At 33.7% G+C, this 26,427-nt stretch overlaps 1 protein-coding gene across 9 annotated transcripts in view; it reads right to left on the minus strand.

Moving 5' to 3' along the window:
• The window catches only part of DIAPH2 (diaphanous related formin 2), a 914,924-nt gene that overhangs the window by 665,264 nt on the left and 223,233 nt on the right, over positions 1-26,427 (minus strand). For all 9 annotated transcript variants that reach the window (XM_017548566.2, XM_017548564.2, XM_037745740.1 and 6 more), the window contains 5 exons: positions 22,735-22,809; positions 22,584-22,653; positions 18,315-18,451; positions 16,344-16,452; positions 2,983-3,093 (listed from right to left, as the gene is read on the minus strand). In XM_017548566.2, coding sequence (XP_017404055.1) covers positions 2,983-3,093; positions 16,344-16,452; positions 18,315-18,451; positions 22,584-22,653; positions 22,735-22,809 — 502 coding nt within the window. The remainder of the gene's footprint in view (positions 1-2,982; positions 3,094-16,343; positions 16,453-18,314; positions 18,452-22,583; positions 22,654-22,734; positions 22,810-26,427) is intronic.

Below are 26,427 nucleotides of genomic sequence, written 5' to 3' on the forward strand. Positions count from 1 at the left end.
AGAAATTATCTCTAAACTTCTCAAGGCCTATCTGCCTGAATTCTTATTCTACTCTTGCATATGAGAAATGCCTGGCCAGGTGTGGTGGCTCACACCTGTAATCCCAGCACTTTGGGAGGCTACGGTGGATCATTTGAGGCCAGGAGATCAAGACCAGCCTGGCCACCATGGTGCAACCCTGTCTCTATAAAAAATAAAAAGAATAGCTGGGTATGGTGGCACACCTGTAGTCCCAGCTATTTGAGAGGCTGCAGTGGAAGGATTGCTTGAGCCCAGGAGACTGAGGCTGCAGTGATCTGTGATTGTGCCACTGTACTCTAGCCTGAGTGACAGAGCAAGAGCCTATATGAAAAAAAGGAAAGAAAAAGAAAGAAAGAAAGAAAGAAAGAAAGAAAGAAAGAAAGAAAGAAAGAAAGAAAGAAAGAAAGAAGGAAAGAAAGAAAGAAAGAGGAGAGAGAGAGAAGGAAGGAAGGAAGGAAGGAAGGAAGGAAGGAAGGAAGGAAGGAAGGAAGGAAGGAGGGAAAGAAGGAAAGAGGGAGGGAGGGAAGGAAGGGAGGGAAGGAAACAAAAGAAAGAAATACCTGGGGAGAATTTTTTTTTCCCCAACCAAACATCTCTGCCCTATCCTCAATACAGTACGATTTTGACAATTTCTCTTTAGGGGGACATGTCCAACCTCTTAGTTGAGAATCAGAGCCATATTTAATCATATTTAGCTCTACTGTCTTAGAGAGAAAAAAAAAATTGAGAATCCTTGTAGGTTCTATTCCAAAACTTTTGCTTCCCACTTTTATCTTGCTGGAGAATCACTGAGATCTGAGAAGCAGGGCATAACAAAGAGATGTGACAGTTAAAGAAAATTCAAATTGGAAGTATATATTAAGAGTACCACAGGCTAGAACAGGTAGTAGCTGTGGGGGAAAATAGGGTATGGTTAATGAATACAAAAATACAGTTTGATAGAAGTAAAAAAATCTAGTGCTCAGTAGTGCAATAGTGACTATAGCTCATGATTATTTTTATTTCAAAATAACTATAAGAGTAGGATTAGAATATTCCCAACACAAAGAAATGATAAATGCTTGAAGTGATAGATACCCTTTACCCTTTGATCATTACACATCATGTTCTTGTATGAAAATATAAATTTTGCCACAAAAATATGTACATTATGTATCCATAATTAAAAATTATTTTTAATTTAAAAAAAGAATATATAAATTAAGAAGTGCATGATGCCACAAAAAGTTTTATATAGGGCCATAGGGCCAACGGAAAAGTGTAGCTTAGAAACACTGGCACATAATCTTAGCTATATGTGTAACCAAATGAATAACATGAGACCACTGAGCCCAACAGTGATTAATATGCCCAGACAAAAGTGCAAAAGTTTAAGGACACGAGCTACAATATCATACCTTTTCTGAAAAATGAGGGACTAAAATAAATTAAAATGACAGTCACAGTTCTCTTGACTAGCCATTCAGTAGTATAAAGCAGAAAGTGAATGTTCAATTATAAATAGAGGGAAATGAAAGAGAGAAAAGTAAGAGCAACAGCTATGGCAGAAAACATGGCATATTAGTAATTGAGCAGAGGATGCCACAGAGCCCTTGCAGCCAGCAAGTCTTCAAAGCTATTGCTATAAACAGAGAACCAGCCCAGTAAGAACAAGCATGGAAACCAACAAGAAGGCAATTCAAAAGCAAATTACAATCAAGACTATAAGATTATCTTTAGCGACCTAAGGCTACAGACTTTGGATGAAAATATAATTAGTGAAAAAACAAAACAAAACAAGAATAATCATATGTCACACAAACTATATTTGGTAAATGTGCCTAAGCTAACTGCACACTGAATCTCTAAATGGGTCACTTAAAATGTTGCTTTGATTCACATCCAATTCCTTGGTTTTTAGTGTCAAGAATGAAAGAACCACTTCAAACAGGATTGACAGAGAAATTTCCAAAACCAGGTAGACCCAATCATACATCTTATTACAATGGGTTTAACAGGTCCAATCACACAACTTATTATGATGAGTTTCAACTACTTTCAGTTAAAAGTATCCCACCACACATTACAAATTTATACTGCATACTGGTTTCTCACCAGGAAATGTCCTCAATTTGGGTATTTCTGGCAAACTAGGTCATACACACACACACGTGCGCACACACACATACACACTCACTGACATTTATTCTTGTTTTTTTTAAATCTCTCCTCAGTGCTTTTTCCCCATTTCCTTACTTTTACTTCTTGTCTCATAGGTATATTCTGAGTAGCTTAAAGACACTAGCATAATTTTACTTGTCTTGAACAATGCCATAGTCTTCAATAAAGTCACTCCTCAGTTAATATACTTAATAAAATATAAAACCAGAGTAGTTGTATTTGTATTTATAAAAATAAATGTGCTTATTTAGTTCAGATTCAGCATATAAAGCCATTCCAAAAATGTTTTTAACACTATCATAATTAGAGCAAATATTCACATTCAACTTAAGAAATAAAATTGTTTTTGATTTGAAAAGTTCCTACAGCCTTGTAACGAGAGTAACAATCTTAAGTAATGTGTCTAGCATATACTAATCAAAGCTCTATGCACACTTATGCTGAATACCAATTAAATCAATCTAAGTTATCAAAGATGAAAGCAGAAAATGTTAAATGAAAATTGAAACTGCAAAAACAAGTCTCATGTTTTCAATATTCAAACTTCAAAGAAAAGAAGTTCCCTTTTGACTTAAGAAAACAACAAAAAACAAAAACACATCACTTCTGGGCACATTATTAGCTGAATTCTGAATCATCATTTGTATGTAAGAGAATGCTGTTACTGGAATACAAAAAAGCTTACAAAATGTCTAATGCTTTACAAAACAAAATAGCAAAGCACATTTATTTACTAGCTTCAAATTGAAGTGAAAAAAAATTAAAATTCATCAGCGTAATAAATGTATACATTCAACTTACCGGTAACATTGTTTTTAGTCCTGAACGGAGGAATTCATTCCTTAAATGTATTCGAAAATCAAGCTCATAAGGAGAGGTGACAAGGGCATTTATAAACTGCATGCAGGCCACCTGCAATCAGAAAGCAAATTTTGTTTTTAAAAACATCCACCTTAAATAAATTAATAAAATAATTCATGAAGATAATGCATTCACTAAAGGCATACACACATAATGATAAAATAAGAAATGTAAATATTTCTACAATTATAATGATTATGACTTTAATTAGAAACAACACAATTAACAACATAGTATATAATGTTCAAAATAATTCTAACAAAGACGTGATGACCAAGTAGGTTATACTTTTTAAAATAATATGAAGAAATATTAAACTCCCTCTGAAAAACCCAAATTGCAAAAGTGGGCAGACAGAGCCCTTTGAAAAAATCACAAAATGTATCTTTCATGTCCGGTTGTCCTCACAGTATACTTGGCCTCAATTCGACAGGGTTATAAACACTTCTGAAATAAATAAAGTTATACAAGTACCTTAATATTAAACAGGGAACAGTGATAACTTAAACTATTACATTAATTTATACTCTTTCCATCGTCTTAATAGGATTATTTGTACAAAATATGTAAAGTATTAAAATATGTAATTAAGATGAATAAACTTACCAGGTATGAAAAAAAAGATAATGGAAGTGAATTAAGATCAACTAGAAGGCACTGTAACACTAATACTAATGCACATTTCAAAATAAAGCATATGTAAGGGCTTGTTTTCAAGTAAATTATTTGATTAAATATATTGACACTAAAAAATGAGTTATACTTTTCTTATCTTCTGATTTTCATATTCCCTATTATAAAAAGGAACTTATTTTCTGGTAATTTTAATCTAAAAGGGAATCAACAAAATGCTAAGTGCCAGGTATTCCATAAATTATTTCTAAATAGCATTTTTGGAAAATGCTGCTCAAATCTAAGGTAACTGGCTAATCATTTAACTGAAAAGATGTAATTTAAATTTATTATTTTTGAAGACTGCAATAAGTAGAAGAGTGTTCATAGTGCAAACTACAAGGAGTCTCCTCAGAAAAAAAAGAGTATACAAGGATACTAAGTATATATAGAAGCAGATACAAATAAATTAATAGTTAGCATGGGAAAAATATATTACCAAAGACAATATTTCAAAAATATTTTGACTTGACTTTACAGATTTATTATGATACAGTTATTTTTTTCAAAATAGGGAGAAGAGATTAAAAGGTATGCTTTACTTTTGAATCTCTATCTTACATATTTAAGTTGCTTTTTGGGAGATTAGCCCATCTGCCTCACATTTACGTTCAAAAATCAAAAGTTATATGCTTTAAAGGGGCTGATTAAGGTTATTTCTAACATGACCAGATACCTGAATGATACAACAATATAGTCTAATTTCTATGAATGTTGAAGTTTAAAGATAAAACACTTAGACAACTGGCTAAATATTTGCCATAAATTTGGCATTACCTTTAAAGACATACCAGATAAGTTATTATGAAGCTTATGCTTTAATGGATTACTTAACCTTCCTATTTACAATAGAAAATGATGTAAATCTTTATATAGTTTTGATACTGGGCTATAAATTTGCATACTGTACATGTCCACAGCTATATTATAATTGTTTTTGCTTGAATGACTCTTGTTACGTTACAACTATGACATGACCAAACAAGCCAAAGTACATGTCCAATCCAAAATTAATAGAGAGAAAAGCTGCCATCTGTTAGGACTGTTTTTGCCAGAAGAAATTCTAGCTTAATGGCTTGTATTAATACCCTACAAGTAAAGAGAACATTTCTGTAAGAAACAAGTTAATAAGTCCTGCAATTGTATCTTTATACAAATAAAAGTATTTAGATCAGGAGAAAATAAAGATAATAAAAGTCAATAAAATCAATGAATGTGTCAATATAACTTTAATAATGTGTTTCAATGACATTAAATACTCACTTTATATATAATTTATGCATATATAGTTTAATATGAAAACAAAGAAGTTCCATCCATTGACTATAGTATATAATAATCGGGAGATAATGTAAAGTCAATTTTAAAAAGGTAAAGGCACTGGCTTAACAATATACCACTTATTGTATATCATATTCTAATAGATATTTAATTAATTACAAACAACATAAGATGAACAGACAGGCTATCATGTCATTTTCCAACATAAGCTGATGAAGTTATAGCATTTTATAGAAGTATGCATATTGTAATATGAATGTGGAAAACAAAAAGGTCATCTAAATTTTTGCTATTCCTTTATGCCATTACACAAATGCTGCCCTTTTCAGGGAATAAGAACAATATCTCAAATCCAAAACTGAAATAATTGTCACTATTTACAAATACAAAATTAAATTTAAATAAAAGGGCAGAATATATTATTACTTAATTATAAACATAACAAACCCATTGTGTGTATCCTGAATTCATAGCTAAATACAATATCACAAAGCATTATCATCATCATTATTATTATTAGTTACCAGACAATGTATTAAGTTCTTTACATAATTCACTATCTAATCTCATCTTCATAAAAACCACACAAGGTTAGTATTACTGTTATCCTTATTTTACAAATGAAGAAGCTGAGGCTCAAAGCAGGTAGAATAACTTATATAAGGCCACACGGCAAGGAGGAAACTCATGATTATAAACAATATCACTTTACTACAAATATAATTTCCAGCACATTACAAAGGTCTCATAAACTCCAGGCATAGATTCTCGCAACAAAAGATTTTGAGGATGGGTAAGATGATAAAATTTAACTGGTGCAACATGCATAATATAGCGGGGGTATGTAGCTTTAAAACTATAGGTTAGGCTGGGTGCAGTGGCTCATGCCTGTAATCCCAGCACTTTGGGAGGCTGAGGTGGGTGGATCACGAGGTCAGGAGATTGAGACCATCCTGGTTAATCACTTGAACCCGGGAAGCGGAGGTTGCAGTGAGCTGAGATCACACCACTGCACTCCAGCCTGGCAACAGAGCGAGACTCCGTCTCCAAAAAAAACCCAAAGAAACAAAAAAAAACTATAGGTTAATTAGAAAAAGATACAATAATATAAACCATATGTTGTCTGGAATACATAGCGGTTACCATAACATATAATGTAATGTAAAAAAAAAAAAAAAGCAAAAGTAGAAAATAGTTCTTGGAGTGCGTTAAATCCCACTTCATGGACATCCTGAGCAGTAAAGTATAAATGGCATCTCATCATCCAAAATAATGGTCTGCCACTCCTCTTCTTTACTTCCTGCTACCCCACTCCATATTCAGCATGTATATGCATGTGAACACATGTACACACACACACTAGAGTACTGTGCTATTCAATATGGTAGCCATTTATAACAGTTTAATTACAATTAAATAAAATTAAAAATTCAGTTGCTTAGTTTCACTAGCCATTGCTTAAGTGCTCAATAGCCACATGTGGCTAGTAGCTACCATATTGGATAGCAAGGATATAGAACATAGGAGAAAGTTTGACTGAATAGCACCACACTGGAGACTTTAAACAAAAAAAGACATCTGGCCTAATCTCTGATACCTTAGCTTCAAAGAACTACAAAGCTCATTGCTGAAAACTAAAAATTTCAAAATTCATATGCTCAACTTCCAAGTATTTAAATTTTTAAGAGATAAATGTACTCTATTGTCCTCTTATAATGCAAAATCAATCTGCTTTCCAAAAAAAAATATTTATCTCCAGAGAAAGAAACTATGAGATTTTAAAGCTAGGCAGAACATAAAATACTGTGGTCCAATATGATACTTCAAAGTAAAGAAAGAAAAAACCTGGAAAGATTGGATGATTTGCCCAATATCACATAACTAATAAGCCCCAATGATGCAACTAGAACTCGGTTCTCCTGACCTTTAGCCTTGGATTCATTCTACCACACTACATTGCACAAATCTGGTCTTGCTTAATATGATTTCTCCTTATACTAAAAAGAAAACAAATGCCTTTGAATTGACTATCACAAAGTCCATTATCCAGAGTTGCTCTGTTGCTTAGTGTTTTTATAATGGCTATGTTTCAAAATGGTCTGCCATATCTATTGTTACAAATATAGCTTCCATGAGAATTAAATTTTTAAAGTCACAGTGAATTTCCTCCATTAGTAATACATATGCTAGGGCCACAATTCTGATGTTTAATTAGTAAATACATTCGATTTCTGTATTTGCATTTTCATTCAGTGGTATCAAAAGATTTCAACATGAGATACATATATAGCCTATCAAATGAATACATAAGCATATTTAGTTAAAAACCACCAGTTGTGTGCATGTGATAAAGTATCCAATCATTTATGCCATGTATAATTATATACGACAATGAATCATTATCAGTTTTCTACCACATTAGGATCCTGCCATTACTATAATAGTATATTATATTTCTAGAATAATCATCTACATTCTTTAGTCACCAAATGTTGTTGTCTTCATTCTGAGGTGGTATGGTACAGAGAGTAAAATATTACAAAACAGATGATAAACTTTCAAAAGGCAAAGCTCATCTGTATATGCCTAGGGTTTATTTCTAACACTTAACTGTCCCAAATAAAATAATTAAAATATAGCAAGTGAATACGATTTAAATATTTCAAATTTTATTGGCATAAGACATAGCATTACAAAAAGAAATTTAAGGTTTTTTGTTTGTTTGTTTGTTTGTTTGTTTGTTTGTTTTTTTAACCTAAGTGACAGACAAAGGGAAATACTTAAACATAAATATCTTCATAAAATTACTGGGAAAATGCTAGAACCTTTTATTGATTTTAACTTATGGGCTTTGAAAACTACACAAACATCTATCTATCTATTTAATCACAATTCATAGAGCTATGGGGTACAAAATAATTGCCAACTTTAGGGCATTCTCAGACAGATTATCCATATTGCCATTATCTGTGACAAAGTGTACTTTTAAAATTTTATTGACACCGTTACACAGTTGACCTTATTAAGTACTCTGTTGACATTAACAAGGTCTTTCTTTATCCTAGCCCAGCAAGAGTTAGGAACAAGATGATTTAAGTCAAAGTGTAAGTATGAGAGAAGAAAGATATGAATGTACTGAGCAAGTTAACTGAGAAAGGGAGTACTTTCCAAGCCAATGGAAGTCACTTTCAAAGGTATGAATGAAAAGGAATAAAACAGCATAAAACCTATAGGAAACAAAGCGGAGTATGACTGGACTAAAAACATATGTAGAACTGTAGTGGAATATGAGGCGAAACAGAAAGCAACAGCCAGATGAAGTATTTTGTGTTGGCTAAGACTAGACTGTAACTCTGGAGACTATGGGAAGTCCTTGTTGGACTTAAGCATTCTGAAATACATTTCAGAAAGACAACATTGTGGAAGATAATTTAAAGGGAACCATAATGAAGAATAGAACATAAGGAAAGGATAACGTAGTGAGATGTGACAATGCCCTGAAATTTAAAAAATGGCAATGAAGATGGAGAGAGAACGATACCATGTCAAGGAAAGGAAATACAACATTAGGGATACAGAACTGGTAGGATCTGGTGACTAATGGAATGGAAAAATGGAGTAAGAGTAGATTCCAAGATGACTAGTATGTTTCTGCTATATACTAATTGTTGGGGCATACTAAGGTCAACCAGGATTGGAAATACAAGAGAAATGCAGGTCAAAGCTGGAAAGAGGATTAGAGTAGGGAGAAGAATTTTTTAAAAAAGGAAAATAAGTATATTTAAGGACAATATTGAATTTGAACTCCAGTCAGGAGTCAGCTGAATATATGGGATGTGAGTTGGGAGGAAGAGATCAGATAAAGACATCACATATGAGTGTTAGTTAACTGAGTTGTGAGGATGGATGTGATTGCCCAAGGATCATTCAATATGAGAAAAGCAAAGTACCAAAGGACTGAGGATCAAGCTCTAGGGATCTGCAAATTTAAGGGCCAAGCATAGAAATAAGAGTGTTTACATGAAACATGGAGGTAAAAGAAAAACAAGGAGAGCTTATGATATGGTGTGGATTTGTATCCCCACCCAAATCTCATGTCAAACTGTAATCCCCAGTGTGGAGTAAGGGCCTGATGGGAGGTGACTGGATCATAGTCACCTCCCCCTTGCTGTTCTTGTGATAGTGGGTGAGTTCTCATAACATCTGGTTGTTTACAAGTATGCAGCACCTTCCCCTTCTCTCTCTTCCTCCTGTTCCAGACATGCAGGGTACGCCTGCTTCCCCTTCGCCTCCCGCCAAAACAGTACATTTCCTGAGGCCTCCCCAGCCATGCTTCCTGTACAGCCTGTGGAACTTTAAGTCAATTAAAGCTCTTTTCTTTATAAATTACGCAGCATTGGGTAGCGTTTTTTGTTTTGTTTTGTTTGACGAAGTCCCACTCTGTTGCCCAGACTGGAGTGTAGTGGTGCAATCTCGGCTCACTGCAACTTCCGCCTCCTGGGTTCAAGTGATTCTCCTGCCTCAGCTTCCTGAGTAGCTGGGATTACCACCAGGTCCAGCTAATTTTTTTTTTTTTTTTTTATTTTTAGTAGAAACGGGGTTTCACCTTGTTGATTTCAAACTCCTAACCTCGTGATTCGCTCACCTTGGCCTCCCAAAGGGCTGGGATTACGGGCATGAGCCACGGCACCTGGCTAGGTAGCTCTTTATAGCAGTGTGAGAATGGACTAACACAGTTTAGTATCATGGAAGTCAAGAGAGGAGGGAGTTTTGATGAAGGAGTGATCAATAGTGCCAAATAGTGCTGAGGAAGCTAATATAATCACTTCAAAAGTGGCCTGTTGCTTTTTATATCATGGAGGTCACCAGCAACCCTCTATTACTGAAAATGATAGGTTTGACAATTATTCAGTGTTGACACAGATTTAAAATAAAGGCATTCTTCTTTAATTCAGAACTTAGTTTTATGTCAATACCAAAAATGACTACATTGTACAAATATCTCTAAACAACCTCCCATTATAGTAATCTATTTTCTAAATGACACTAATGTAAAACTGTCGATAAATAGAACACATTTCCTAAGTATTATCATGCACCCATTCAACATTTAATATATAAAACGCTAATTTCTACATATTTTTCCATATTCATAAGCCTCAACGCCTTGTTTTCTTATAAATGCAAATTTATAAGCTAAATGCTTAGTCCAAAGCTACTCCCTCATATGTGATGGTCTGAGTACACTAATAGCTAATTTACAAGTATGCTTACAGTAAAATCTCAACACTCAAGAACCACTGTGCAAAGAATCAAGCCACATAGAATAGGTCCATATATCTGTTTATCTATTTAAGCATCAACATATTCTTTCACATGGGACATTCTCTGAAATGAATTATATAATTCCCACATTCTCATGCAATATATACTAGACATAATTTAACAATTTCCTTTTGAGTTAGGGTCATCGCCAAATATGTGAGTTAGTGAGCTATGGTGTAACTCAGTATCTCGGGGGGTACTGAAGTATGCAGGCCCACTAGCCTCTGTGCTAAGTGAGGTCTATTGTTATTGTTTGCGTTCCAGTTTTAGTCTATCCACTCCTCTCCTGCTGCCAGCCTGTCAGTTGTCACTTCTTGATGATTCCGGTGTACTACTCCGGAAGAAACCCTCTCCCAACCTTCCAACCTGCACTTCTAGTCTGCTGTGGATGGAAAACAGATAATTGGGTTCGTTAAGGTAACATAAGAAATGAGAATAAATAGGCTCCGATTAAAGGCCAACTAGTTGTTCTCACCATGAGGCTTACTTGACAGATTTGGTGACATCTGTAGGCTTCTGAGATTGTTTTATTCTATTTTTGTCTTATCGCTTTTTTAGTTCTCAGTTATATTCCAAAGGACAAATCTATTAAATAGGTGAGGACTAGATAAATGAAGCTATCACACATCAGGAAAGGGCATATTTACAGCTCTGTTTCTGTGTACCATTTTAATTACAAAATGTGCAAAGTTCATTATTATTTTCAGCACATTAGAAAACAGTTTTAAAATGTATTAAATTATGCTGGTATACTTCTTTGTATATACTGAAATACTGTACAAACATGGCACCTTTCAAACTAATAGCAGCCTGCGAAGACTGGCGCTGTTTTGATAGGGTATCATTGTATGTTAACCATACTACTTTCCCTTTTTATAAACCATTATTAATGCTCAGTATACCCTAGGTTTTCCTACCTGGCTATCTATAAAGCAGTTTCAGCTAGATGCTGGGATTACCTATTTTTTATGAAGTGACTGCCAGATGGGCCTCTGTTTTACCTCCTGCAAGCCCTTTTCAACTCTCATCCTACCATAGTACTGCTTCTCGATCAGCAAAGATAATTTATAAAAAATGCTTACTTGTCCTTCAAGGCCTACTTAAAATATCACCTCATTACTGAAGCCTTCGCAGACTTATGCAAGACATAGAACATACAGATATAGGTGGGGAATGGTAGGTATTTCAGGCAAACTGTTCTACATGATAAAATGTTTGAGGGCATTTAAAAGTCTATAGCATATCTGGGAAACACCAAGTGTAGTATGGGGCAAACATATGGTACATTTGGGAGAAAAACAGGCTCAAAGGCCAGAATATTTAGTTAAGGCCACAGTGAAAAAGTTAGCAATGGGTCACGAGCATAGTTTTTTTTTTTTTTTTTTTGAGACAGAGTTTCATTCTTATTGCCCAGGCTGGAGTACAATGGTATGATCTCTGCTCACTGCAACCCCTACCTCCCAGGTTCAAGCGATTCTCCTGCCTCAGCCTACCGAGTAGCTGGGATTATAGGCATGCACCACCACACCCAGCTAATTTTGTATTTTCACTAGAGACAAGGCTTCTCCATGTTGGTCAGGCTGGTCTCGAACTCCCGACTTCAGGTGATCTGTCCACCTCAGACTCCCAAAGTGCTGTGATTACAAGCGTGAGCCATCGTGCACAGCCCATGATATTTTTAATGATGATAATATATTAGAATTTGATCTACTTTTAAGGATAACTGACAACAGTGTAGGACACTTGTCTGGAGAGAAAGAACATGTCAGTATGGGGTACTAATCAGGAAATTGTTGAAATAATATTGGTGGGAGAAGATAAAGGCAGTGGAAGTAGAATGGGTTAGATTCACAGTCAGTACTGTATTTTGTAGTAAGACTTGATGACTGACTGAATGCAGGGGACAAAAAAAGAATGAAGTGTTGAGAAAAATTAAAAATTGGGTAGAAGATGATACCTCTATAACCAAAAACAGGAAACACAGGAAGAAAAGGAGACTTAGGGAAAATCAGGTTAACGGAAAGAGAGAATCAGCTAAGTTTTACTATAAAAGGAGACACAGCTTAGAAGGTAAAGCAAGTAATCTATAGCCAGACTCCCTGGTGTGTTATCTGTGCTTTGACTTCTATTCACACTGTGGCCCTAGGAAAGTTATTTAACCTCTATGAGCCTCAGTTTAATTATCTATAAAATGGGGATAATACTTCTATCTCTTTCATACAATTGCTGTGAGGTTTAAATGAGATAACATATGTAAAGTATTTAAACATTTTCTGGCATACGGGTTATAAGTGCTATTTTTGATTTCTTAATTTTATAATCTCAGTCACTGAGCTGGATGTATAAATCTGGATAATCACTACCACAGTTGAATTGTAAAACTAGAGAAGTAATTGAAAACATTCACGGACAAAAATTATTTTTTAAAAGTATGTGTCTGAGTGTATATGCATGTACATGTAGTTATATGTATGTGCATACAAATGTATGTACATAAAATGATACTAAAAGAGGACCAAGGATAGAACATAGGGAACAAAATACCCAGGATGTAAGAGGAGGAGAAACACATTAGAAAGACAGGGAAAAAAAAAAAAAAACACCATAAAGGTACTCAGAGAACAAAGGAAAGAATGGTGCCTAGAAAGCCAAAGGAATTAAAATTTTCAAGGAGGCAGGTGATCAATAGCGCCAAGTGATCAGGATTGGAAAGAGGCCATTGGATTTTGAAATTAGAGGCTCACTGTAAATCTTTTTGAGAACTGTAAGAAAGTTGAGCTGTATTTGACCGCATGTTCTCATTCATAGGCGGGTGTTGAACAATGAGAGCACATGGACACAGGGAGGGAAGCACTACACACTGGGGTCAGTTGGGGGGAAATAGGGGAGGGACGGTGGGGGGTGGGAAGCTGGGGAGAGATAGCAAGGGGAGAAATGCCAGATGTAGGTGATGGGGAGGAAGGCAGCAAATCACACTGCCATGTGTGTTCCTATGCAACAATTTTGCATGTTCTTCACATGTACCCTAAAACCTAAAATGCAATAAAATAAATGGGAAAAAATAAAAAAATAAAATAAAATAAAATAAAAATAAAAATTTTGATAAAAAAAGAAAGTTGAGCTGTAAAAGGTAATTTAGAAAACAAGTATGGATTATTCTTTAGAGGCATGGACTTTAAAATGAAAAGGGGAGACAAGAGGCTAGTTAGAAGGGTAAGTCAGATCAAAAGAAGCTGCTGGTGTATAATCTGTGCTTTACAGAAGAGGCCGGAGAATGCTACTAAGCTGAAGGTAAGTCAATGAAAAGAGAGTGTATGAAGATATGCAATATATCTTCTACCTATTTCTTGAACTCCTGAAGATAATGAAAATCCTATCACAGGTACAAAACTTCACTTTAAAGGTAAGCTAGGAAAAAAATCTGTGAGAAGTTAATAACCTTTTATTTAAAACCCCCAAAAGGGGGGAAAATGTATATAGTTGTTATTTAAAAAAATAATTAGTCCTGTATTTTAACAAAATTACTTCCTGAGACTGTAATAACATTTTGGGAAGTCTCAGGATACTACAGAAATAGAAAAGTAGTTCTGCTGAAATACAACACTAATTGTATTTTTTAAACAACGGATTTAAACTTTTGGTTTTTTGTTTTTGTATTCTGAATATATTTGTAAACTTTTACAGGATATCTTTTCATTCACATTAAATAGTCTAAATAAACAAACTCATTTCACAATTCTTGTGAGAGTACTAGACTCTGTATATAACAAATTACTAATTTTTGTAGCTCAAAAATGTGAAATTTTAAATTGTGGTTTGCATATGTTTGCATCTATAATCAGTATTCAACAGTTTTTTGAACACTTAACAAGATGTCTATGATTCTTCCATATGTTACTTGTTAACAACTTGTTATTTTATCATTCCATTTTGTCCAGCTTCCTGAAGGCTAGCAAATATCTTTCCCATCTTATTGTTTGGGGTGAACTACTCATTGGCAGAGGTGTCCCTTGAAAGTATAGGCAATGCAGTATTTAAATTCTGGCATCACAAAGACCTGGGTTCAAATTACAGCTCTATTCCTTAACAGCTGTGTGATTTTTGAGTGCCTTCCAGCAATTCAATTCCCTGATCAGTAAACCAGAGGTAATAATATATAACTCACAGAGTTGTGGCTACAAATTTATTTAAGGAAGATTTTTTAAATATATCAATGTATTTGGCCCAAGTATGGCAAACTGAGTATAAAATGTAATGAAAAGTTTGGATATAAATAAAATTTATATTCCTACTCAACAAACTTTCGAAGAGAAGTACAAACTTATGCATATATCGGAAAAACCAATGAAATTTAGTTAGGTAAGTCCAACCACAGGAACACAAACAAAACTTTCAAGGTCGTCAAAAAAAGGCAGTTTTCCATCTTTCAGTACAGGTATGAAATTTTATCAAAATTAAATTTTGTAAGAAAAAATGTATTATAAAAATCACTGCTAAAAAAATCCTAATTTCCAAAATATGTAATATGATCCCAGCACTTTTGGAAGCTGAGGCAGGTAGATTACCTGAGGTCAGGAGTTCGAGACCAGCCTGGCCAACATGGCAAAACCCCGTCTCTACTGCAAATGCAAAAATTAACCAGGCGTGGTGGTGTGCGCCTGTAATCCCGGCTACTTGGCAGGCTGAGGCAAGGAGAATCGCTTTGAGAGGTGGAGGTTGCAGTGGGTGGAGATCACACCACTGCACTCTAGCCTGAGCAACTGAGCAAGACTCCATCTCAAAAATTAATTAAATAAATAAGTAATATATTTGACACAAAAGTACACCATAAAAGTTGATCCAAAATGCTCAGTATCACTGGAGTAGAAGTGATGATTAATAAAGATCCTTAAATATTTGGAGAGGAATTACAATTTTGTTACATTACAGATTCTCTTTAGACAAGCCAATTCATCTATCTTATGCCATTCCAATTTCTGGCAAACAAAGACACAAATACTACATAATATATAAAAGAGGAGAAAATTAATTGTGTTTGTTTCACATCAAGCAAGAAATTTTAATACTTAAACATTCAATACTAATAACTTGATAACATTAAATGTAGAAACTACCTGCTCTTTGTTGAATGACAATATGAAAATTAAAAACAAAATTTCAGAGACTTTTCCATGGTACATTAAATGGTATACATTATCTAAAAGAGAGATCAGCAGAGACCAAAAACCTGGAATCAAATTCCAACTGTACCACTTAAAAACTGTGTCACATTAGACCAGTTATTTAATCTCATTCAGCTTATTCGTCCCATAAGCAAAACAAAGATGATACTACAGTGATAACTACATATCTAGGTTGTTTTGAGCATTAAATCAAATAATATATGAAATTTAAATGTTTAGTACAGGATCTCATATCATAAATACAGGCAATAAACATGCATTCTCATCCCTCAAGAACAGAGTTATCATTCATAAAATGGATCATTTCCAGAAACCATGTAAGAAAAGACAGTGAGTTTTGTCATTTTCTAAAGAAGGCATTTAGTAATTTGTGTCTATATAGGGCTATCAAACGGACACTAACCTAAGAATTGCAATTTAATCCCTTCTATTCTGGTGAGTAAGACCTTTGAATGTTGTCTGAAGAGCACAAAGAGAGACGTGTTTAATTGTCTTAAATTTCTACAAGTCCACAGACTTCATTAACACATGTTAGGATAATGGCATTGGCTGAACTGCTTGCCCTTTTGTCTGATTATTGCTAAGGGTTCAATTTCCCTGGTCTATTATATTAATTACTAAATTCCTGTCCAAATATCAATTAGTCATAACCCACCACATTTATAATTCCAAACTATTTGTCGGAATTAAAAAAAAATGTAATTCTCACAAACAAGCAACAGAGAAATTTTAGTTTTACATTCCATACTATTTAAATGTCAGCTAAAATGGAGTTGATGTCATACAAAATGAGTACTCTAAATATAACTGTAGAAGCAATTTAAGACAAAACTAACTCACCTGTAATTGCAAGGCTTCCTGATTTTCTAAACCTTCCACAATTGGTGAAAATCGTTCCCTGTTATTTCTTTCTGCTGCCGTTGTTATAGCCCCTAAAAGTTTATCTAGACTATAGAGAAAAAAGAAACAGAAATAAGAAATACTTCTTATACACACATTGTAAGCATGGGTCCTTTCAGTATTCCCTGTTTTCTTTCTGCTATTTGATGTTTATATATACGATAAGAATTTTTAAAAGTTATCATTTACTTTTTTAATTGACGAAAAGTGTATGTTTTCAAATATGTATACATAGTGGAATGGCTAAATCTAGCTAATTAACACATATTGCCTCACATAGTTACATTTTTTGTGGTATGAACACTTAAAATCTATACTCTTAGGAAATTTCAAGTATATAACATACTGTTATTAACTATAGTCACTATGGCGTAAAACAGATTTCTTGAACTGATTCCTCTGGTCTAACTGAAAGACCATTACAATATAAGAACTGTGTTCCTGTCCACCTATTTCTTTAAGTCCAATACTCATAGATGTAAATAATTTTAGAGCATCAAAAGGAAAATTCAATTTAAAAAATTCTAAAGAAAGTAACTTTACTGGGTGACATTTTAAAAAGAATACTTAAGTGATAATTATTAGAATTTAAATTTTCAGGTTTTGATATTTAATGTGTTAACTTTAATATCACTTAAACATAATATGGCACCTATGATTGTTAACAGTTTATTGGAACATAAGCAGATTGTAATTTTATAATAAAGTTCTAGACAGAGTGATTATTTTTTAAATAATTTTTTAAATCAACGTTTTTTGAAAATGAAAAAAGAAAAAAGACTCTAAAAAGGAAAGCCCAGGTAATTAAAGAAGAATGTATAATTATCTAGCACAAGAAACTTATTAACCTGACCAAAAATATTGTTTATTGCTACACAATGCCTAAAACAAATTAACCTCCATATAGTATACTACTCTTATCAAATTATATCTGAAATTATAGTTAAATCATAATAGTTATACTGGACTAGACTGTATTTAATGAATACTGCAAATCTAAGTGATTAAAACTATTTCTTACACACGTATAAACTGAGATTTTAAAAAATAAAATCTAAGGATCCTTGCTTTTGCATATGTTATCTCATTCTCGGTTTGTTATCATTGAGGTGAGACTTAGTATTTTTGATTAGTGTTTGTCTTTTGGGTTCTGAGGTCAGTAGCTAACACTAAGCAACATCTCATTTTATTCTAACAGTTATAAGAAAGTCAACATATCACATAGTTCAGGTCCTTAGCAGATATTTGATTCTTTATCACAATGGTTTCTTACGAACTAGACTTACTAATGTCATCAAATCTGAAAATTTACTTCTGATTCAATATTATTTCCATAAGAAGATATGATCAAATGCATGTTCAGCAAAAACTTGCTGCATTTGGTAGCACACATACACTTTGAATAATTATCAACAACCTATTTTTGCTCTCTTTTTAACAGGTTGGTTTATTTCACTCTACAAATAATTACCTCATCTTTTCATTTACCATGGCATATGAAGTAAAATACTATTATAAGATAATAATCCAAAACAAAGGCATCTATTCAAATTGTGTGATATGCAGTACAGTGCTTGTGTATGTATGTGTGTGTATGTGCCAAAATAACTCTCTGATTTTTGTCCACTTTGTAATGATTGCTGTACCTCCAGCAAAACAAAATTCTACTCAATCACTATGAATCAAATTTCCAAGAACTTCCCACTAAGATTCTATCTATTTAAACTTAGCTTTCATAAGATCAACAAAAAAGCCAAAATATAAACAGACAAGATAAAACTGTCAATCAAAAATTATCTAAAATACTGTTTACATGAAAGTTATCCAAAGAAGTAGGACAAAAGTAGGGTTTATTAATTTCTCAAATGTCATTTTCCATGCAGCAAATATAAATAATATAGCAATACTTACATGTTCTCTTCTCCAACAATGCAAATAGCAGAAAGTATTTTTACTATTTCAGTCATCATGTTGGGTTGTTTGGGGTCAATTGCTCTTGCCAATAGTAAAAGACTTCTTTCATCTCCTAGAATCCTTTGTAATCCAAACTAAAAAAAAAAAAAAAAAAAAAAAAAAGAAGAAACTTCATTCAAAATGTCTAAGGAATATATCTTTAATTTAAAAAAGCAACAGACAATGATCTTTCAAAAATCCATGCCCCCACAATAAGGTTCTGCCTAATTATATGAATATTCTTCAAATGCAGATATCTTTGTTTTTTATTTAAAATGACTGCATCTTGGAGCTGTTGCTCCTTGATCAGATATGATCTCCATTAGCCTGCCCTAAAAATGCCATAAATTTGGAGAAATATGGGAACAATCAGTATTTCTTCAACAAAGAATAACATGTAAAGCACATACTGATATGATTTTCTAAAGTAATTCTACTTATGTCAGTGGGTCTCCCTGGAGATGTCTGGAATTCATGGCTAAATTGTCCAATATGTTTGTATGAAAAACTAAGGTGAAGAAAAAGAGAAAAATGTTTTGTTTTTTTTTTAAAGGCTCTTTTGAATACTATATGCCAGTATAAGTCTCAGTATGGGTACTCCCGTGCCTTCTCTCTCTTATCCTGACTCAGACAGCTGTGCTGCACTACAAAAGCTGTGAACCTAAAGAAATGGCACCTGTGCTTTATTAAATGTCACAAGTCAACTAAAGAGAGAAAACATCATTTTCCTTTATTTTCTAAGTATGAATACCTGTGTGTATGCATGAATAAATAAGTAAAGAAATTCTAGTGAAAGTCTAAAACTTAAGTTTTTATTACATTAAGACAACATATTCTTTGATCTTTGTCCCACAAAGTAATTTTCAGATTTCTTTTTTTTTTTCTTTTTTTTGAGACGGAGTTTCGCTCTTGTTACCCAGGCTGGAGTGCAATGGCGCGATCTCGGCTCACCGCAACCTCCGCCTCCTGGGTTCAGGCAATTCTCCTGCCTCAGCCTCCTGAGCAGCTGGGATTACAGGCACGCGCCACCATGCCCAGCTAATTTTTTGTATTTTTAGTAGAGACGGGGTTTCACCATGTTGACCAGGATGGTCTCGATCTCTTGACCTCGTGATCCACCCGCCTCGGCCCCCCAAAGTGCTGGGATTACAGGCTTGAGCCACCGCGCCGGCCAGATTTCTTATAAAATATTTTTGCTTCATTTTACAGTCTAATAGTGAAATTGGATATTTCATCGAAGCAGAATTTTCATTTCAGCTAAACTTTAGTTAATTACCAGCCATATGAATAGTTCCATCATCCCTAATTTAACTTCTAAAAGAACTCAGAGTGGCAGATGGGGAACACAGCTAAAGCTCTTAAATGTGACTTTATCACAGGTCATAATAAATAAGAAAATATATGGAGATAAGACCAAAAAAAAACCAAATGGAAGAAACATGTCTGGAAAGAAGCAACAAAAACAAACATAGATAAGTACGCATAAAGGTGGCCAGTAGATGATTAAAAGTAATGAATATTAGTGAAAAACACATATGTAAAACTGATAGATGATTACCGTGCAATTACCAAACTTAATAGCTTTATGAGTCATTGAGACTGAGAGTGAAATCATTTAGCTTTTAAAAATTTTACCTAATGTTTAAAAATAGTTTTTAATATGTAGAAGCACATAAAAAATAAAAAAAGACATGAAAAATATATCTGGAAAATCATTAATCCAAACATCAGAGCAGTATTATAGTACTGGAAGTTAAAAACAATGGGTTTTTATGATCCTATTTTTTAAATGCATTGGATAAGAGAAAGGAGTTTTTGAGGTAGGTAATCTAAACTCCATGGGGTCAAAAAATTTGATGTGTAAGTCATTTCGGATAAAAGCTTAATTCCTTGATCTGGACAATGTATTCCAACATGAAGTGAAAAGACCACCGTCTATTTTCTATTCTGAATGCATATTTTATGCCTATTGTTTCACATGTCAATAATTTAAAATATTATTAATTCATGCTCAGAGTACCTATGTGCAAGACATTAACATGGCCTAACTAAAAATATCAATTTTGAATAATATAAGTCAAATCATCATGCTTTTTGAAACTGTCAAACTCTTAAGAAAGTATTGACAAATCAAAGTATGTCCTGCGAAAACAAAGGCTCTATAAGAATCTTTCTATTACAACTCTCTCTAGTGACTGTCCTGATTAAAATTACTTAGCATCCTGAAAAGCTGTGATAATTGACAACGTGAGTCAATAAAAACTTAGAACAATGGGTCCTATAGCTAAATTTACAGCTGAGGGGACTGATAGAGAGGTCAAGTAGTTTTCCAAAGGCCATGCAACTTATTAGGGGCAAAGCATAAACTGTATCTCCTGAGTTCTGGTGCTGTGTTCTCTTTCCATCAAGTCACTGTTTCCTTCGATTGAAGAAAGAGATCCATCTTGAGCTGTGAAGCAGCAATGCTCATTAATTCCTTATTAGGCATCAGATTCTGTTTAACTTTGTAGCCAAACACTAAGAGCCCAGAATTTGAGAAAAACTGTACTAGTTGTAATGGGAATGTTTCTGTAAGAAGCTTCCAGAAACAGTACAACTAGCATATTGTATTCAGGAGTCTCATGTCCACCAGCAAACATTCATTACATATGCTGATATATTAATACTCTTTGCTGGTACATGTATGTATAACATATATATATTTCCATATGCTTGATACTCTATAGATTAAGATACAGTCTTATTGCATTGGTTAATAGCTATATTTTACATTTGGCAAACTTCTAGTTATTGATATAATTATTTCTATTTTGAGATTATTAAAATACTATATAAAAGGAACTAGGTAATAAAGTGAATTAGTCAATAGTATTTCATCTATAGGTATGTAGCGGTCACTTCTAAGACAGTAAAAAAAATAGTTTATAGAAAAAAATACTGTAACTTCATAACCAGAGTGAAGTCTATTTTTCGAAGACAGACCATCGTCTAAAATTCATAGGGTCCATTATAATGCAACTAGTATTATACATATACATCAAAATCTCTGCTATTTTTCAGAGATGTCGTATATGTATGTAAACTTGCTGACATTAATAAAACATAAAAGAGAAATCTCAACCTTACAATGTTCTTAGTAAGCAAGTCAACCCATCCTTAGAATTTTCTTTTTCAATGGAATAAAAATTTTCTGTATGGAAACAGTATTCAAGAAAAGACTTTTAAATTTTCCTACTACCATTAAAGAAACAATATTATTACCTGAATTGGGAGCAAGACTAATTCATTTGCATGATTTCAAAAACCCACCAATCAATATTTTGTGAAGCAAAGTATACGTTTCATTTAAGTACTATTTAAATATTATGAGGATTTGCATCATAAAGATCCTTTTGTAAACTGAACAAGCACTCGCTATTTTGTTCTTTTTTTTTCATGTTTTCTGAATATTGAATATACTATAAAATCAAAAAGACCTGTGTTCACATGAAAGAAATTCTTGGAGGAAAACACAGACTGAGAATCAGACACAGCATTTCTAAATTATAGACAAGAGTCAAATACACTTTTTCCAATCATTGTTTTTGTTTCATTGACTAGCTCACCCTCCTGAGGAAATTAGTAGCATTGTCAATGGAGAGTAGTGTTTTATCTATCTTCCCTATGTGAAAGCAATATATTTGAACAGAAGAAACATTGGAATAGGGATCCATTTTTTTTTTAACAGATTTAGATCTATAGAAGTCATATCACAGTTGAAATCCTTTGGAGGCTGTGAGGGCTTCTTTGGTTAAACTGAAATATCACCACAGAATTAAAAAAAAAAAATTGACTGAGGAAACTAACAATAGCTCACATTTTGGAAAATTAAACATCAAATTTATCTTTTATATATGGTTTCAAATGTGTATTTAACCTCGCTGTAAAACTTTATAAACATTTATTATGTATACACCTGTAATACTAGTCTACAGTTAATTAATACAGCAGAAACATAAGTAAAAAATAGGTACAGGGTAGGGAGGAGGATTAGGGAAGAGTTAATGCATGTCTGGCTTATCACCTAGGTGATAAGTTTCACCTATGTAACAAACCTGCACATCCTGCACATGTACCTCAGAACTTAAAAACATAATTAAAAAATAAAATATTTTGTTCATTTCATACTTTCGTACTGTTGGACAAGTTCTCACCTTTTGTGATGGGGCAGAAATAACTATAACTTACCTTATTATTCATAAATGCTTTGAGGCATTGAATAAGTTTATACTGATTCTTCTTGTCAATATTTTCTTGCCTAAATAAAGAAAAATATATATCTTATGTTGTGCTGAAACATCTCCCCTTTGGTGATTTTATTTTTAATGTTTATTCTTACTGTTTTTTGTCCAGAAGCTTTTCCAGCTCATCCAATAAGAGTCCAAGACCTTCATGGCCGAAGTTGTTAACCCAGCTAAGAAGTAAACAAAAAATTAGATGTATAAATAAGTTTGTAAATATAAACATTAAATATCCAAAATACAAATTTAGTTTTCAAATCTGGTAATTCTGTCTCAATATTGCTTGTTATTATTTTTTCAATTCCCATTGCTTCAAGTGTCAACTCTATGGGATGACTCAGTGATCTTTACCTCAATCCTAGACTTGTCCGCATTTTAGAGTGCCCATTACACAGCACTGCCTTGGTTGTTTCACCAGCATGACATATTTAAGCATGAATTTACAAGCTGAATTAATCTTCCTCTGTCTCCATACCCCTAAGTCAACTTATCTTCTACTCTTTGATACTCTATTAATAACATTACTACCCTTTAAATTCTTCAGACTTGAAATACTGGCATAGTTATTTGATGCCCCATTTCTTTCACCTTTGCATTTATCCTATTTATTCATTCAACAAATATTTGTTGAGTGTCTACAAAGTTCCAAGGATGTTCTAGGTGAGAGAGATACAGAACAGGCAACAACACTAAGCAAATAGCCTCATGGACTTTAGAGATAGGGAGACAGTGAACAGGTAAGTATATAATAAATGTAATAATTGCTTTGATGCAATGAAGAAAAATAAACCTTGGAAAATACAATGAAAGGAGTAGCAAGTTGCTATTTTTCAATGTGTGATCAGGAAAGAGTCTTTGATAAGGTTAGGTATTTCAGCAGAACCCTTGAGAAAGTGAGGACTTTCCAGGTAGAAGGATTAAGAGCAAATTGGGTCATGAGGCATTAGCTAGTGTGTTTAGAATGTTTCAGGAACTGTGAGGAGACCCATGTGGCAGAAGCTGAGCAAGCAGGTTTAGGAGACTGGCTGGAGATAAAGTCCCCTGTGTGGTAGAAGGCTGAAATATTGATAATGTACAGCTTGGTTTGACTTTCTGGCATCCAGTCACAAATATTCTACTTCTAGAATGGCTCCCTCAAATGCCCCCTTTCTTCCTTTCTAATGCCTGTGCTAACATTCTACTTTAGCCCTAGTTATCTTTCCTTTAATAAGCCTGGAGACTCCCAACTGGTGATTCCTCAACTTCATTCTTTTCTTTTACTCATTCTATAAAACTACAGACTAAGTTACCCTTAACCAAAGTTTCCTGTCCAAAAATTTCCCCTTGACTACCTAATACATTTAAAATCCTTTGGCTCAACATTTTGATGTAGCTTCAATCTACCTTTCCAGCCTCAGGCCTTAAAGCACATGTGCCAATAAATCAGACAAATTATTATTGCTGGAGCCCACCTTGGACGTCCTCATGTTAACTCATTTATTCTTTCTTCCCAGAAGGTAACCTCAGCTCCATCTCTGCAAACCATTTACAGCTAAAATTGGCTTTTTTAAGTCATTATTGTTTTCCCCGTAATTCCTCCAATCAAATGAATTCCTTTTCCTTAGAATCTCCATGTAACATTTATCTTTTACTGTCTGACATTATCATAATGATTCTTGCCATATATCTTATCTACCCTTTGGCATATAAATTCTCTAAAGATAGTTGGATCATTTCATTAATATTTCTATCTTTCATAGTGTTAACTAGGAAGCTTCTATATAGCCACTAAGTATTTACATTAAATAGAGTCAACACTAAATAAATATTTGCTAATTTAAATTTAATTAAATTTACTGGCTTGTATGGTTAAGAGAATAACCAATCTGATACTTCCCAAGAACATCATAAACATAAATCAATATATAGACTTCTGTGAAATAATTAAAATCTATGCTTTATATATTTAAAACATTCCATTCCAGTCTTTAAATTATCCATTTCATAGAGACGTAAGGTAAATCTTATCAACAAAGCAGAGACCTAAATTTTTAAGGGAGTATCAGAGACATCACATCACTGAAAGAAATATATTTTTAAAATAGCTCATATTCAGAACAAATCGCCATCCACGATATACATAGAAGCTCATTTTAAACAAATTCTGCTTTAATTTCCATAATGGAAACAAGAAAAAAATCAATATGGCATTGTAATGATAATTGCCAACAAGCTACTATTCAACTGAGGCATGTAATCATCTAGTGCAATGAGCCATTTTCTCTAAAGGCTCTATAATCAGTGAGGTGGTGGTAGAGGGATAAATGGACCCCAGCTCTAAGTATAATATACTCCATTTAATTTATCAGAGAGAAAAATCAGCAGATATCATTACAGCACACTGTACCCTACAATAACCTTTACATAATAGAAATTCTGAACAATTTTATATATAGTCCTCAATATCTGCTTTGGCATTTGGGAAAATGAAATAATCCATGATTTCTTTAAATTTACCACAAATTATTTTTAAAATTCTATATTTTACTCATATTCTCTATTCCCATTGCTATTAAAATTATTAGGGTTATTTCTTTCTTGGTCTAGGGAAGCATGATTCACGAGAACATGATTCACATTTCTTCAATTGAAATCAGTCGCCTACACATCCCTATTTCAAACGGTACAGTTCATAGTACTTTGGTTTTATTCAGGGAAAATTACTATTTATCTTAAAAAACAAGATATAATCACACGATGTAAGTGTAAGGAGGCAGGGCCTATTTATTAGCAACTAGACAGTGAAAAAAGTCTTAAATGAAAACATTTTAGGCAAATGGGCAGAAGAGGCTTAGTAAGAGTCTTGAGAACTTTTAAAGTAGAGAGAATGGGAGCCCCAAAGGAGCCCGTTGCTAAGGGGATAAAAGGATTATGATGTACAATGACAATACTCAACAGGTTAAAAGGAAGGGGGTGTGGCTAGACATATCTTTGTTTTCTTTTTCCCTTCCCAGAACCATTTCCCTGCCTTTCAGGCATCAAACACTGTGAACTCCAGCCAAGCACTTGCTGTTTTACTGCTTCTCTTTTTCTTTCTCTCTCTCATATACGTAGAATATACTGATTTCAGCCAATACAGAAGTAGCCACGAATTAAGAAGGCAGTTTAAAAACAAAATGTTGGCTCCTGTAGGTGAGTATGGGGGCAGAAATTCTGACACTGAAACACTAGAAGTAAGCATAAATCAAGGGTTCTCAAAGTGTGCACTCCAAATCAGCAGCATTGACATCATCTGGGAACTTGTTAGAGATGAAAGTGCTTGTGCCTTACCTCAGACCTACTGAATCAGTAGCTGGGAGGAAGGCAGAAATGTATGTTTTAACTAATTCTCCTGGTGAATCTGATGCTTGCTCAAGTTTGAGAGCCACTGGCATGGAACAATGGATTGCTGAAAAGCAGGGGAAGCCTTTCTCAGGCAAGACTCAGGCTCAGAACTCAAGGCTGCTTCATGTGCTCTCTCAACCATACTGTGCCCTCCCAGTGTTACAGGACACAGATCAGGAATCCAGTTGAAACTGATATATTTGGTATATTTCATGGCATATGAAAATTACAGCTCTGAGTTATTTAGTACCAACTGGAACATCTAGAATTATAAGAATACAGTTAATGACCTGATTTAAAATCTGACTCAGAGATTACAAAGACATAAAGTTTTCTATATTATCTCAGCCCTGAAATAAGAAACTGAAATTTCTCATGGACCTTACATTTATGAGGGACACAGAAGAAGCAAAGAATAATGAAGAACC

The sequence above is a fragment of the Cebus imitator genome, unplaced genomic scaffold (genome assembly GCF_001604975.1).
Source record: "Cebus imitator isolate Cc_AM_T3 unplaced genomic scaffold, Cebus_imitator-1.0 Scaffold210, whole genome shotgun sequence".
NCBI classification, from domain to species: domain Eukaryota; kingdom Metazoa; phylum Chordata; class Mammalia; order Primates; family Cebidae; genus Cebus; species Cebus imitator.